Raw genomic sequence first — 15867 nt, forward strand, 5'->3', positions numbered from 1 at the left:
AAGGTGGGCAGCAATGGAGGTTTACATGGAGACTTCATAGAAGACTCTGAAACAAAATGGAACCCTGTTGGAAGACGCCCTGCAATATAGGGATACAAAGGTTTCAAAATGGCTGTGACAAAATCTTTCAAGTATTCAAGATGGCTTTAGGATAGCAATACATTATACTAAATTCCTGTAATTTAAAGGAAAAAAAAGGAAATTTGATTTGTAAATAATCACAAACTTAAAGGCTATTACCCATCTGTAAAAGGGCAACTGATGTCAAAATTATAGCTATTAGTAAATAAAAGTCAGGTTCTAGACCAAGTTCTTAGTATTAGAAATCAAGTACATTGTTTTGTTTTGTTTTGTTTTGTTTTGTTTTTTTGAGACGGAGTCTCACTCTGTCGCCCAGGCTGGAGTGCAGTGGCATGATCTCAGCTCACTGCAACCTCCACCTCCCGGGTTCCAGCGAGTCTCCTGCCTCAGCCTCCCAAGTAGCTGGGATTACAGGCGCCTGCCACAAGGCCTGGATAATTTTTGTATTTTTAGTAGAGATGAGGTTTCATCATGTTAGTCAGTCTGGTCTCGAACTCCTGACCTCAGGTGATCGGCCCGTCTCGGCCTCCCAAAGTGCTGGGATTACAGGCGTGAGCCACTGCACCTGGCTCTCAAATACACTTTTAAGATTCCATCACTGGCAGGGCGCAGTGGCTCACACCTGTAATCCCAGCACTTTGGGAGGCCAAAGTGGGCAGATCACCTGAGGTCAGGAGTTTGAGAACAGCCTGGCCAATACGGCGAAACTCCTACTAAAAATACAAAAATTAGCCAGGCCTGGTGGTGCCCGCCTGTAATCCCAGCTACTCAGCAAGCTGAAGCAGGAGAATTGCTTGAACCCATGAGGCAGAGGTTGCAGTGAGCCAAGATCCACGACACTGCACTCCAGTCTGGATGACAGAACAAGACTCCGTCTCACAAAAAAAAAAAGATTCCATCAGCTAAGTTACTGGTTTACTTGTGCTAACAACATTCAATTATTATCATCAAAAAATAAACTTGAATCCAGACATGGTCATCCCTCATTATCAAATTTTCAACTTGAATAAGCAAGCCAAATTAGATTTGGAAAGCATTTAAGCCAACTTAACTTTTGCTAGAGTATTTTACTTCTACATATTTAAAGTGAACATATCCACAAAAGAATCTGGATACATGAAATAACAGATTTCATAAAAATGTCTTAAACCTCTTGCACATGCATCTTTATATTCATGCTGTTATAGACAATGGTAATTAATACAAACATCAAAAGCAATCATTGTAGGAATACAGGTCATTTTTACACAGCTTGGCAAATTATCAAGTACCTGCTGGTTATTAATTTTCAAACATATGGGAGCTCTGTGGTAATACACATTAAATTGATTCTCTTCCACAAATATGGCATAAAGAAAAAATTAAGTATTAATCTTCTTTATAATAAATTATTTAACTCATTCACATTTTTGGCAATGTACAATTTAAACAGTCTTTCACACAGAAACTAATTAAAAACTTTAGTAAAACACGTTATATTTACATGATCATAAAATCTAGGCTATTATTCCTTCTATAGCCCTATTCTTACATGTGCAAAACAGCTTTTACTACTATATATGTTGCTAAACTTTTTGCTTAAAATAAATTAGATATACAAAGGTATATAATCCATACATTCGCACCCAAAAATGTTATTTCATTAAACAACCAGGAATTTTAATTTACAAATCATGGGTATCTCAAATCAACCAGATAACAACAGAAACATTAATTTTCAATCAATTTAACTTTTCTCAATCGCATGAAATATATGGCTGCCTTAAGTATTGTCATTATATGTCAAATTTAAAAGTATTGTTTTACGTAACTATTTTAAAAGTTTTAAGATTTGTATACATTTCATTTATAGTCAGTATTCTTAATTTGTTAATAAATGAAGAGGTTTTTTAGTCTCCTAAAATCTCATGCTGCATTTGTGAAGGAAAACAGGAAAAACATCTACTGTATTACGTAACATTTCCATTTTTTAATGATTTTACTACACAAATACTCTGATTACCTGATATCAGCTACTGCCTAGTCTCAAAATCATTATTAATTACATATTAGTAATTAGTCATGAAATAACAAATTAATCTACATTAGAATTAAATAATCTAAAACAAATAATTTACTATCATATGCAACAATATGACATGGAAATCTATGTAAAACAATGTGATCTGTGCTAAAGCAGTGGACTTCCATGCCCCAATCACACTCCAAAAGAAACTGCAGGGTACTATAGTCTATTACACTTCAGAATGGGATCTTCCCCTAGAGATCCACCACAGTGAAAAGAGATAATCTATGAAATAAAATAAAGACAATCTGTTCATTTTAGAGCTTTATAAAATATCTACCAGAAAATACTAAGGTTCTATGCCTTAAAAAAAAATCTACTAGCCCACATTAACAAAAGTATACCACAATACAGGAGTATTATTCCTGAAACACGTTGTCATGTTTAAAAATATATGTATGGAGTTTAGCAAAAAACATCAATACATTCCAAAAGTGTTTTCTTCTATCCCCATTTTATATAAATCTGGAGGCATTCTAAAGTTGAATATAAAAAGATATGCTGTACTGTTGGCTACAGAATAATACAAAGTTTTATTACCATTTAAACAAAGAAGCCATAACAGTTAAATGAGCTCGAGAAATAGGTTTCAGTATTGCAAGGTGCCAGCTGTAAAGAGTTATGGCTAATTGAATATGGAACTCCTGCTTAATCAGATAACTGCTCTGCTATTTCCAAATGAAATGCCATTTCCATACCATCTGAAAATGGCCCATTTTATTGGTAACCAGAGAAAACAATATAAACTGTAAATAACATTAAGTGCTCTGTTTACCCATTCCAGGCACTGAAGTAGCAGGGGATCCAAGATGTCTTGGTAACACATTTGATGGGAGGGCTGGAGTAACAGTCCTTTCTGGGGGTCCACCAGGGGCAGAACTGTCCTTTGGTGGTCCAGGAGATACTGGAACTTGTGGAGGAGGGCCCTGGTTAGGGCTTGCTGGTGTTGGAGAAAGGTTTCTTTGAGCTGCAGTTCGCTGACGAATCTCTGAGAAGAGTAAGTACATACTAGACTTAATTTCCAATATACCATATTAGCCAATATCACAAGCAATTTATATTTATTATAATTTTACAGCCCCAAAAGGCATTGTAGTGTCAAAATTACTTATAATAAGAAATCTGTAATATGTGACATTGAAAACAAAGTACTCTATTTCTGAACTTATAGTTCAACTGTACATGTTTACACAACAAGCCATGATCTAAGCATAGCTACTGATACCACTTTTCAAAACAAATTCAGTAAAATAAAATAACCCAATTACGTGTCAAGTCTTTTTACAGTAATCTTCCTAATTATGATAAAGGAAAGAAAGTTTATCAGAATTAGTGAAAACTCCAAATTGCAGATTTGTTTTTCAAGACTTAAAAAACTAAAAACTAAGAGATAAGTGAATAAGTATACTCTGGAATTATCAAAGTAATTAATCTAAGTAGTCATAGAAATGCTGAAAAAGTATTTTTACTATTAGGAGGTACCATTTCCATCCTCCTTTATGGTATTGCTATTCTTTTGGCAAATTTGTTTTGGCCAAAACATTCAACAGAACTACTCCGTAAAAACAATGTTTCATCATTAATAAATCTTAAGCTTATAGTTACAGAAATTACAAGATTCTCTGTAACAGGGGTCAGCAAACATGCCAAATCCAGGCTGCTGCCTGCTTTTGTAGTTTTATTAGAACACAGGCCAGTTCTTTTGTTTACATATTGTCTATGACTGCTTTAGAAGAGTAGAGTCCTTGCAACAGAGACCATATGGCTCTCAAGGCCATTTAACTATATTTACTATCTGGCTCTTTACAAAAAAAGTTTCATGACTTGTGCTCAGTAACATAAAATTAAATTCTATTATTCTCCATTCCCACCAATATTTTACTTGAATGTCAGTGGTAAGATTTCACATAAAGAAGCCTTTATACTTTTTCAATTCTACCTACCACATTAAATTATCACAAATCCTGAATTAGTGAACTGAAACTAAATGAGTTATTTTTAATTGACATAAATAGTAAAAATACATACATCCAGAAGCAAAACACTTGGACTCTACTTGACAGTTAAAGATTTTCATGAAAGTTCATTGCAATTGAAAGTACAGGTCTAGCGTCAGATCTTAGTTCATCCCAATCTAGTCTACTAGCTAAGAACCAGGGTCCTGAAGTCAAAAAGATTTGGCTGGAATCCTGGCGCTGGCTACATGACTTCAGATGAGTTACTTAACTTTGATAAACCCGTTATTTTATCTGTAAAATTAGGATAATATTATTAAGTAACATAATTGTTATGAGAATTAAATATGATAATGTCTGTAAACTGATAGCTCACATTTAATGAATACTTCAGATGACAGTTTTTGTGCACAACTAAGTATTTTCAAATGATTTTAGCTAAAATTACTGGGACCAACTAATTTTCCATTGGTTCACAATTTAGTCTTTAACCAAGCCATGGCAATAATAAATTATAAGCATAGTATCATTATAAAAATGGAAGCATCTTTATATTTTGCTACTTTCCATGCAAATTATGTAGTAAATTTCAGCTTTTACCTGAACAAATCATATCCTAACATCTGCAAATTAGCTGCTAACTTTATTTTTTACTCACAAGGAGCACCTTAATAGGTGGTTGCATATTAGGAAAGCTGTTAAATGCTGCAAAATGTACTGAGATCAATAAAATCATATTAGGATTTGATAATTTAAACTGTTCTTTTGAAAATAAGGTATCAAATACTGTAAATATTTTTTCAGCCAACTTTCAGGTAAAGCATAACTCAAAAAGCGGCATTTTTCTTCCAGATAAATAAAAGTTTAGCATTTATTAGACTATATAAAAGCAGCTATTATCCTTCCTCTTCATGAAGACTTGAGACTACTTCCTCTAAATGTACATTTACCCAGTGAAAATTACCTGAAATGCTTTTACTGTCACTAGTACACCACTGAAAGGTGACTAGCTAACAAAGGACACCATGTCAAGCATTCCATAGAAGAGATGTCCCTTAATAATTCTAAATCTAAACTTAGGCAAAGGGGGAAAATGTACAGCAGAGTCACAAAAGGGAGAAAATGTAGTTTCATAATTTTCAAAGGAAAAGCAAGTAACAAGGGTTACAATATCTTCAATAGTTTAAAATAACAACAAGGTACTAAATCTATATTTGGCAAAATATTATAAAATATTCTGGTAGTCTCAATTTAAAATACCTCAGATTTATTTCCTTTTAAATACTTGTGATTCATACAGTTTTGTATTAATTACTCTAAAAAGTTTCCAGTACTCAACGAAATAGTCATATTAGATATATTCCACATTTCCTGCCTTAATTGTAAGATACAAAGCCCCCAAAGCTCCCAAAAGAGCCACCAAGCATTCCACATGAATCTGGCAAAAAAATCATAAGAAGTATGCCATAAGGTTAATTCTCAACTGGAGTATGTTTTAACACCCTCATCAATGATCAATGACCCAACAAAAATCATACTCACTGAGGATGATGACATGCCTATATTAGGTTTACATTCAAAATGAAGCAAACAGACCCATTACCAACCTCTTTTCAAAGAGGTTATTTATTAAGAGTTATGAATAAAGTTAGTTTGGTTAGTGGGTACAAAATATAGTTAGATAGGAGGAATAAGAACTAGTGTTTGATAGTACAGTAGGGTGACTACAATTAACAATAATGTGTCATTCAAAATAGCTAGAAGAGAAGAATTGGAATGTTCTCAACATAAGATAAATGCTTGAGGTGATGGATATCCCAATTACCTTGATTTAATCATTATAAATTGTATGCCAGTATGTAACCCCAAAAATATGTACAATTATATATTAAAAATGAAGCAAATAGAATCCAAATGATATATTTTTAAAACTACTATATTAAACAGAAGCTTAAATTAATGATAAAACAGCATAGCTGTGCAAAGCAAAGACTCTGGGATCAAATGGTCGTAATTTTAGCTCCACCCTGTTTATTAGATGTGTATGCCACCTTTTCCAAGTTGATGACATCACTCAGTGCCGCTTTCTCATAATGTGAATACTTACCTCTTATGGTTGTTGTAAAGATTAAATGAGAAAATCAAGACAAAGAACTCAGCCAAAGCACATGCGAAGTACTTAACAGGCAATAACTATTAGCAGAAATAGTGCACATCTAAAGGTTCCAACGATTATAATAAATCAAAAAACTAAACAATCTAGAATTTCTAACGCAATTATTTAAAATATATAGATACTAATTTACACATTAAATGTTTCCCTAAAGTTACCTGTGAAGTCGTTTAAATGTATAAATTCACAATTTATATAAACACTTAAATGTATAACTTTAGTTTGCTATTAAATAATATTGGGATGAATGTTTTATAATACTCATCCCTTAATTATCAGATTTTTCAATACTTTTTTTTATGCTGCTAGAAGGTTTTGTCTTTGTTCTATTATCAAGCTGTAGTAGGAAGAACACCATACAATAATTAGGAGGCCTGGATTTTCATCTAGCTAATAGTACCAGTTTCTTTATTATTATTATTTCCATAGGTTATTGAGGAACAGGTGGTTATATGAGTAAGTTCTTTAGTGGTGATTTCTAAGATTTTGGTGCACCCATCACCCAAACAGTATACACTGCACCCTACTTGTAGTCTTTTATTCCCATCCCCTTCCTGTCCTTTCCCCTGAGTCCCCAAAGTCCACTGTGTCATTCTTATGCCTTTGCACCCTCATACCTTAGCTCCCACTTATGAGTGAGAACATATGATGTTTGGTTTTCCATTCCTGAGTTACTTCACTTAGAATAGTAGTCTCCAATCTCATCCAGGTCACTGTGAATGCTGTTAATTCATTCCTTTTTATGGCTGAGTAGTATTCAATCATTCATTCATATATATATATATGAATATAAAAAATATATATGAATACTATATATATATACATATATATATTACAGTTTATTTACTCATTGGTTGATGGCATTTGGGTTGCTTCCACGTTTTTGTGATTGCGAATTGTGCTACTATAAACATGTGTGTGCAGTATCTTTTTCATATAATGACTTGCTTTCCTCTGGGTAGAAACCCCGTAGTGGGATTGCTGGATCAAATGGTAGTTCTACTTTTATTTTTTAAGGAAATTTCCATACTGTTTCCCATAATGGTTGTACTAGTTTACATTCCCACCAGCAGTGTAGAAGTGTTCCCTGTTCACCACATCCACACCAACATCTACTATTTTTAAATTTTTTTTATTATGGCCATTCTTGCAGGAGTAAGGTGGTATTGCATTTTGGTTTTGATTTGGATTTCCCTGATCATTAGTGATGTTGAGCATTTTTTCATGTTTGTTGGCCATTTGTATATTTTCTTTTGAGAATTGTCTATTTGTGTTCTTTTTTTTTTTTTTTTTTTTTTTTTTTTTGAGAGGGAGTCTTTCTCTGTCGCCCAGGCTGGAGTGCAGTGGCCAGATCTCAGCTCACTGCAAGCTCCGCCTCCCGGGTTCACGCCATTCTCCTGCCTCAGCCTCCCGAGTAGCTGGGACTACAGCCGCCCGCCATCTCGCCCGGCTAGTTTTTTGTATTTTTTAGTAGAGACGGGGTTTCACCGTGTTCGCCAGGATGGTCTCGATCTCCTGACCTCGTGATCCGCCCGTCTCAGCCTCCCAAAGTGCTGGCATTACAGGCTTGAGCCACCGCGCCCGGCCGTCTATTCATGTTCTTAGCCCACTTTTTGACAGGATTGTTTGTTTTTTTCTGGCTCCTTATGTGAACTAAAACCCCACTATGTTCCAAATTTCCTTTACATGAGAGTGTTGGCAAAACTACAAAGGCAATATTCATATTTTCCCTAGCAGTGGTCAAAGGCTTTCTGAAGTACTGTGTCCAGTTCTAAGACTCATAAGAGAAAATTTCAGAAATTGGATATTAGTAATGGGGATGAGGGAATCTTTAAGCCTATTTGCATATGCAGATGTGGAAACTCTTAGACTTAGGGTGAATTCTGCTTTTTATACTTGTGAAAAAATTATACTATAGTACTATAGTCAGGGCACAGGGATATATTTTCAGGTAAATTTCTATTGTTTTCAGTTCAGTATTTTTTAATTTATTTGAATGTAATTCCTTTAAATAGTCAAAATAATAAAGACATCTCTTCCTTCTACTTCCAAATTTTTCTGAAGTCCATATTCATTATATCTTCTCTTCACATTCACTCATACTAAGCTGCTCCAAATTCAGTTTCTACTCTATTTCGCTACCAAAATCAATAGGTCAATGTCTTTTTATTGCTAAAAAATGACTTTATAAACTCTTCCTTCCTATAGAGGCAAAGCTTTTTGAAAAACAAAACAAAAAAACTTCTCTGCATTTCACTTCTTAACCCAACTCAATCTGGTTTTTCTGCTCCTTTTTAGCTACCACAGTATTACCCACCACTGAAAGTATCATTGCTTTGGTCACCAACAATGTTATAACACCACTACTAATGTTGCGTTATCATAGCTACTCTTTATCAAATCCCTATTTTCTGCTAGGAACCATACTAGGCACTATATACGAATTTACTAATTTCATCTACTATTTACATCAATCCTTTGGGGTAACTCCTATCCCCAGTTTTAAAAAGAAGAAACCAAAGTTCAGTGGCTAAGTAACTTGCTAAAATTCTCACAGTAAAATAAGAGATGGAGCCAGGATTCAAATTCTGGTTTTTATGACAAAAATGCCCATATTCTCTGTGTTATGCAACCTGTCAAATTCAAAGGCCTCATTCAGTCTTCTGCTTACTACCAGTCTAGCTCTACTTTTGACTCTGATCATTCGTTCTTTTTCCTGGGCTCCTTTTTCTTCATCTACCCTTAAATGTCAGTGTTCCCTGTAGTTCTGCCTTGGGTGCTCTTACTCTATTTTCTCTCTCTCTGGGCAATTTCACTCAATCTCATATTTCCAATAATAATCACCTATGCTTCCCAATTATTTCTAATCTGTATATCCATAACCTCAACCTTTCTCCTGAGCTCCATATGAAAAAATCAACTACCTATGAACCTCAGCATCTTGCTATAACTCCCATTCAACAGATCCAAAAGTAAATTTATTATCTTCTACAGAAACCAGTATTCCAATTATGTTCTTTATCTGGCATAACATACTAACACCTAAGCAGCTGTCCAAACCAAAAACCTAGGTCACATCTTGATTCTTCCTCCCACCCCCAAACCCCACCCCACTTTCCAAATCTAATTGCCTGTATCAATCTACTTCTGAATTATCTCTTAAATCTCTTCTTTTTCCTCAACACTATTGCTGTAACCTTATCTAGTACAGGCCTTTATCTTGTAACTATATTAGATGATATTCCTAATTGATCTCTATGGCTCAGTCATATTCTCTCCAATCCAACCTCCATGTTACCAAAACAAAAGGTATTCTTTGTAAAATGCTAACTTGATGTAAAATTTAAAGCCTCCATTTACTTTACATGTTGTGTATAAGATAAAGTCCTGAACTCCAGAACTATACTATATAATGATGCAGACAAAGCCCTTCATAATTTGATCTCACCTTCATATGAATCCTACCTTCCTTTTTCAGGGATATGGCAATATTTGCAGTGCCTCAAGGTGCCAAGCTGTTTCTCTCTTCCAGTCCTTGCACATGGAGTAAATCCTTTACCTGAAGAGTACGTTTTCAATTCCATTCTCATAGCAAATTATTAAAAGTTATAACGCATTGTAATTCGTGCCTACCTTCATTTTGGTCCTTACCATACTGTTTATTTACGTGTGTATACCCCTTTTAATCAAAAGCTAATAAGCAGAAACTGCATCTCTGCAGACACATGATGTGGGAAAGGTAACTGGTACAGAGTATGAGCTTAATAAACACCGATGAAATAAATCTACTTTCCTCTTGCATTTCAATGTTAAATTTCCAACTGCCTATTACCCAACTTATTTGGTGTGAAAAACAGGAAAATGGCCTCTCAAAAATGTCCCCATCTTCATGTCCATTCTGTAAATATGTTACATGCAAGACAGATAAAGATTGCAGATAGAATTAAGATTGCTAGTCAGCCTGCTGCATTTAGAATCTCAGCTTAACTTCAAGAGTCCACACAAAAGAGCTATCTTTAATCAGAAAGCTTGCTATCAATAATAATACATAACACTTGCCAGCCTTTAGATGAGTTTATTCTTTTGTTCTACTTTTCAAATTAAAAATACATTTTGCTTTACAGTTCTTTAACATTTACTTTCTTTTATCACCTTAATGATTTATTTTTTATCTGGTCTAACTTCTAGCAATCTGAACATTAAACCACATGAAACTTGCAGTTCACCAAAGTCCTATTTGGTAAATTACTATTTTGTAATATTTAAACAAAATACAGGAATGCCGCTGGGCACGGTGGCTCACATCTGTAATCCCAGTACTTTGGGAGGCCAAGGCAGGTGGACCATGAGGTCAGGATATCGAGACCATCCTGGCTAACACACTGAAACCCCATCTCTACTAAAAGCAAAAAATTAGCTGGGCGTGGTGGCAGGAGCCTGTAGTCCCAGCTACTTGGGAGGCTGAGGCAGGAGAACAGGAGAACGGCGTGAACCCGGGAGGCAGAGCTTGCAGTGAGCCCAGGTAGCACCACTGCACTCCAGCCTGGGTGACAGAGTGAGACTCCAACTCAAAAAAAAAAAAAAGGAATGCCAAAATAAATGTTTACTTTTATTTTCTTCAACTCATTTATTAAGCAACCACTAAGAGTAAAACACCAGCATAAGCACATTGAAGGGGATGCAGAGTTGCATACAGAGGTAGCAAGCTATCTTTAAGACAAGAAAAACAAACTCACTAAATATCCTAATACAAGCTAAATGCCATATAATGGGAGCCAACAAAGTACTATAGAGTGAAGTGAGGACTTCACAAGAAGTGAGGACTGACAAATTAGTCATCTAGATGGGATGAAGAAAGGGTTTACAGTGATGGTGGCATTTGAGATAAACAATGAAAACTGGATTGGGATAGAAATGCCTTTGTTATCCATATTAAAGTACATGTGGCAGTTTTAAAATAAGACTCCAAAATCCTCTGATTCTCTCAACAAACGGGAGCGGAGGGTGTCCGTGTACCCTCTCCTTGAAACTGTACTCTGACTTTGATAAAGAGAACAAAGTTGTGCCAGAATCCAGAACCTTCTGTCTCCTGTGCTCTTTGGTCTTGGAACCTGCTACCGGGGAAGAGAAAGCTCAAGTGACCCCAGAGAGAACTCCATCTGAAGAGGAACCAACAGCCAGCACCAACTTGCCAGTTGCATAAACCACCTTGATAGTAGATCCTCTAGCTCAATAAAGTACCTCTAACTAATGAGAGACACAGATAAGCTGTCTCCACCAAACCCTAGCCAAACTGCAAATTTCATGAGCGAAAAAAGAATGCTATTTTAAGTCACTAAATTTTAGGATGGTTTGTTGTATACTAAATAATTGTAACAGTATAAATTTGATACTTATGTAAAGAACACCCAAATTTCTTATAAGGCAAATTTATTCAGGTGAATTTATTATTTTATAAGGCATTTTCAGATTCTCTTAATCAAACACATCCCCCAAAAACAGCAAAATATAAAGTATTGCTCCATTTGGTATAAAGATTAAAAAAATCTGGCCGGGCACGGTGGCTCAAGCCTGTAATCCCAGCACTTTGGGAGGCCGAGACGGGCGGATCACGAGGTCAGGAGATCGAGACCATCCTGGCTAACACGGTGAAACCCCGTCTCTACTAAAAATACAAAAAACTAGCCGGGCGAGGTGGCGGGCGCCTGTAGTCCCAGCTACTCCGGAGGCTGAGGCAGGAGAATGGTGTAAACCCGGGAGGCGGAGCTTGCAGTGAGCTGAGATCCAGCCACTGCACTCCAGCCTGGGCGACAGAGCCAGACTCCGTCTCAAAAAATAAAAATAAAAAATAAAGTCTATAATTTCTACTTTAATTTTCAATACATGCTATGGAACACAAGTGAGTAAACTCTAAAACCTAGTGAAATAAGAAGTTGTAGTCTATTTCCTAAAACCATTAAATGTCTCTGCAAAAATAACTGATTCTGAATCTAGCTGTGGCAACATACAATTGACTTTTCTTTTGTTACATTTCATTCGTAAAGGTGCAGGATTGAGTACAAAAGGCAAAAGAAAATGTGTAAGTGGTTTCCCCCAGAAAACAATAGGAGGGTCAGTTAAGGATTTGTTTTTAGGCTGGGCGTGGTGATTGAGGCCTGTAATCCTAGCACTTTGGGAGGCCGAGGCTGGTGGATTGCTTAAGCCCAGGAGTTCGAGATCAGCCTGGGCAACACAGTGAAACCCCATCTCTACAAAAAGTTAAAAAATTAGCTGGATACAGTGGTACATACTTGTAGTCCCAGCTACTTAGGAGGCTGAGGTGGGAGGAAGGCTGGAGCCCAGGATGAGGTCACAGTAAGCCATGAAGACACCCCTGCACTCCAGCCTGGGTGACAGAGTGAGACCATGTCTTCAAAACAAAAAGACTCATTTTTTAGGGTATACTCCAAAAATGTGATCATTCTCCCTATTTCAATCATTCACTCCTATGGTGATACCTATTCCTATAACTTTGCAACCAGAAATAACTGATCCCCTCTCAGGTTTAAGCATCCTGTTCTCCAACCACACTAACCTCTCAGTTTACCTCCTCCAACTCCAAGATCTATAACCCATTAATTATTAATTATTAACAGGTCAGTGAACACTTTTGGAAAGAGCCACCTAGTAAACATTTTAGGCTTTGCAGACCACACAAGGTACTGTTGCATATTCTTATTCTCTATTTTTTAGAATGCTTTGAAAATGTGAAAACATTCTACGCTGAAGAGCCATAAAACTAAGGTCTTGGCCCACATTTGCAGGCTGCAGTTTGTGGATTCCTATATTAATACTATCAACACCTTTTGACTGTCCATCACTACCACTCATGTCTTTATTTCCCTCATAATCATCTTAAATTCCATAATCCATTGTTATAATGACTCACCTACAAACAACTTCAGCTCCTGGCCCCCTTATCAAATTATCTAATACACTAGGCAAAACCCCAACCCTGGTTAAAACCAACTATTTGCCTACTCCATGCTGGCACCTACACAGGTGACAGTAACTGGAAAAGCATACAGAATCCTCCATTAAATGTATGACTACTCATTTTAAGTAGCCTTTAGAGTCCCCTGGCATTATTCCATACCTTTTCTTCAAGCCTCCAACATTATCTCCCCCAACCTCATCCTCACTAAGAAAATAGAGATACAGTCAGAAAATTGGCTGGGCACAGTAGCTCACGCCTGTAATCCCAGAACTTTGGGAGGCTGAGGTGGGCAGCTTACTTGAGGTCAAGAGTTTGAGACCAGCCTGGCTGACATGGTGAAACCCCATATCTGCTAAAAATACAAAAATTAGCTGAGTGTCATGGCGGGCACCTATAATCCCAGCTACTCAGGAAGCTGAGGCAGGAGAATCACTAGAACCTAGGAGGTGGAGATTGCAGTGAGCTGAGATCACACCACTGCACTCCAGCCTGGGTGACACAGTGAGACTTCATCTCAGAAAAAGAAAACAGATAGAACCTGACCACCCACCTATATCTGCCCATGTTCTCAGACTTTCCTCATTGCTAAAGATGAGTTATTACACACTTGTCAAAAGCCAACTTCTCCACTTGTATACTAGATCACATCCCCTCTTGCCTACTCATGGACAGTTCCAAATCAATTCTCCCTACTCTCTCCTCCATCATTAATTATTCCACATCGATACTACTGCAGATCATTCCAAGATGGTCAAATAGGAACAGCTCCAGTCTGCAGCTCCCAGCATGATCAACACAGAGGATGGGTGATTTCTGGATTTCCAACTGAGGTACCTGGTTCATCTGACTGGGACTGGTTGGAAAGTGGGTGCAACCCACAGAGGATGAGCCGAAGCAGGGTGGAGCATCGCCTCACCTGGGAAGCGCAAGGGGTCGGAAGATTTCCCTTTCCAAGCCAAGGTAAGCCATCACAGACGCTACCTGGAAAATCAGTACACTCTCACCCTAATACTGCGCTTTTCCAACTGTCTTAGCAAACCACACACCAGGAGATTATATCCCGCGCCTGGTTCAGCGGATTCTAAGCCCACAGACCCTTGCCCACAGCTAGCACAGCAGTCCAAGATCGAATTGCGAGGCAGCAGCCTGGAGTCGGGGAGGGGCATCCACCATTGCTGAGGCTTGAGTAGGAAAACAAAGCAGCCAGGAAGCTCGAACTGGGAGGAGCCCACTGCAGCTCAAGGAGGCCTGCCTGCCTCTGTAGACTCCACCTCTGGGGGCGGGGCATAGCTGAACAAAAGGCAACAGAAGCTTCTGCAGACTTAGACGTCCCTGCCTGACAACTCTGAAGAGAGCAGTGGTTCTCCCAGCATGAAGTTTGAGCTCTGAGAACAGACGGACTGCCTCCTCAAGTGGGTACCTGACCACCGTGTAGCCTAACTGGGAGACGCCTGCCAGTAGGGGCCGACTGACACCTCATACAGCCGGGTGTCCCTCTGAGACGAAGCATCCAGAGAAAGGATCAGGCAGCAATATTTGCTGTTCTGCAGCCTCCACTGGTGATACCCAGGCAAACAGGGTCTGGAGTGGACCTCCAACAAACTGCAGCAGACCTGCAGCTGAGGGTCCTGACCGTTAGAAGGAAAACTAACAAACAGAAAGGAATAGCATCAATATCAACAAAAAGGAAATCCACACCAAAACCCCATCTGTAGGTCACCATCATCAAAGACCAAAGGTAGATAAAACTACAAAGATGGGAAGAAACCAGAGCAGAAAAGCTGAAAATTCTAAAAAGCAGAGCACCTCTTCTCCTCCAAAGGATTGCAGCTCCTCGTCAGCAATGGAACAAAGCTGGATGGAGAATGACTTTGATGAGTTGACAAAAGTAGACTTCAGAAGGTCGGTAATAACAAACTTCTCCAAGCTAAAGGAGGATGTTCGAATCCATTGCAAGGAAGCTGAAAACCTTGAAAAAAGATTAGACAAATGGCTAACTAGAATAAACAGCATAGAGAAGACCTTAAATGATGTGATGGAGCTGAAAACCATGGCACGAGAACTACGTGACACACGCACAAGCTTCAGTAGCCGATTTGATCAAGTAGAAGAAAGGGTATCATTGACTGAAGATCAAATGAATGAAATGAAGCAAGAAGAGAAGTTTAGAGAAAAAAGAGCAAAAAGAAATGAACAAAGCCTCCAAGAAATATGGGACTATGTGAAAAGACCAAATCTACATTTGATTGGTGTACCTGAAAGTGACAGGGAGAATGGAACCAAGTTGGAAAACACTCTTCAGGATATCATCCAGGAGAACTTCCCCAACCTAGCAAGCATGCCAACATTCAAATTCAGGAAATACAGAGAATATCACAAAGATACTCCTCAACAAGAGGAACCCCAAGACACATAATTGTCAGATTCACCAAGGTTGAAATGAAGGAAAAAATGTTAAGGGCAGCCAGAGAGAAAGGTCGGGTTACTCACAAAGGGAAGCCCATCAGACTAACAACGGATCTCTCAGCAGAAACTCTACAAGCCAGAAGAGAGTGGGGGCCAATATTCAACATTCTCAAAGAAAAGAATTTTCAACCCAGAATTTCATATCCAGCCA

The 15867-nt window shown here is 37.7% G+C and overlaps 1 protein-coding gene across 2 annotated transcripts in view; it reads right to left on the reverse strand.

Annotated features, from left to right (window-relative positions):
• LNPK (lunapark, ER junction formation factor) overlaps positions 1-15867 on the reverse strand; it is an 84389-nt gene that overhangs the window by 20681 nt on the left and 47841 nt on the right. For both annotated transcript variants that reach the window (XM_023212308.1, XM_023212309.1), the window contains one exon: positions 2922-3134. In XM_023212308.1, coding sequence (XP_023068076.1) covers positions 2922-3134 — 213 coding nt within the window. The remainder of the gene's footprint in view (positions 1-2921; positions 3135-15867) is intronic.

Source organism: Piliocolobus tephrosceles, chromosome 11 (genome assembly GCF_002776525.5).
Source record: "Piliocolobus tephrosceles isolate RC106 chromosome 11, ASM277652v3, whole genome shotgun sequence".
Classification (NCBI taxonomy): domain Eukaryota; kingdom Metazoa; phylum Chordata; class Mammalia; order Primates; family Cercopithecidae; genus Piliocolobus; species Piliocolobus tephrosceles.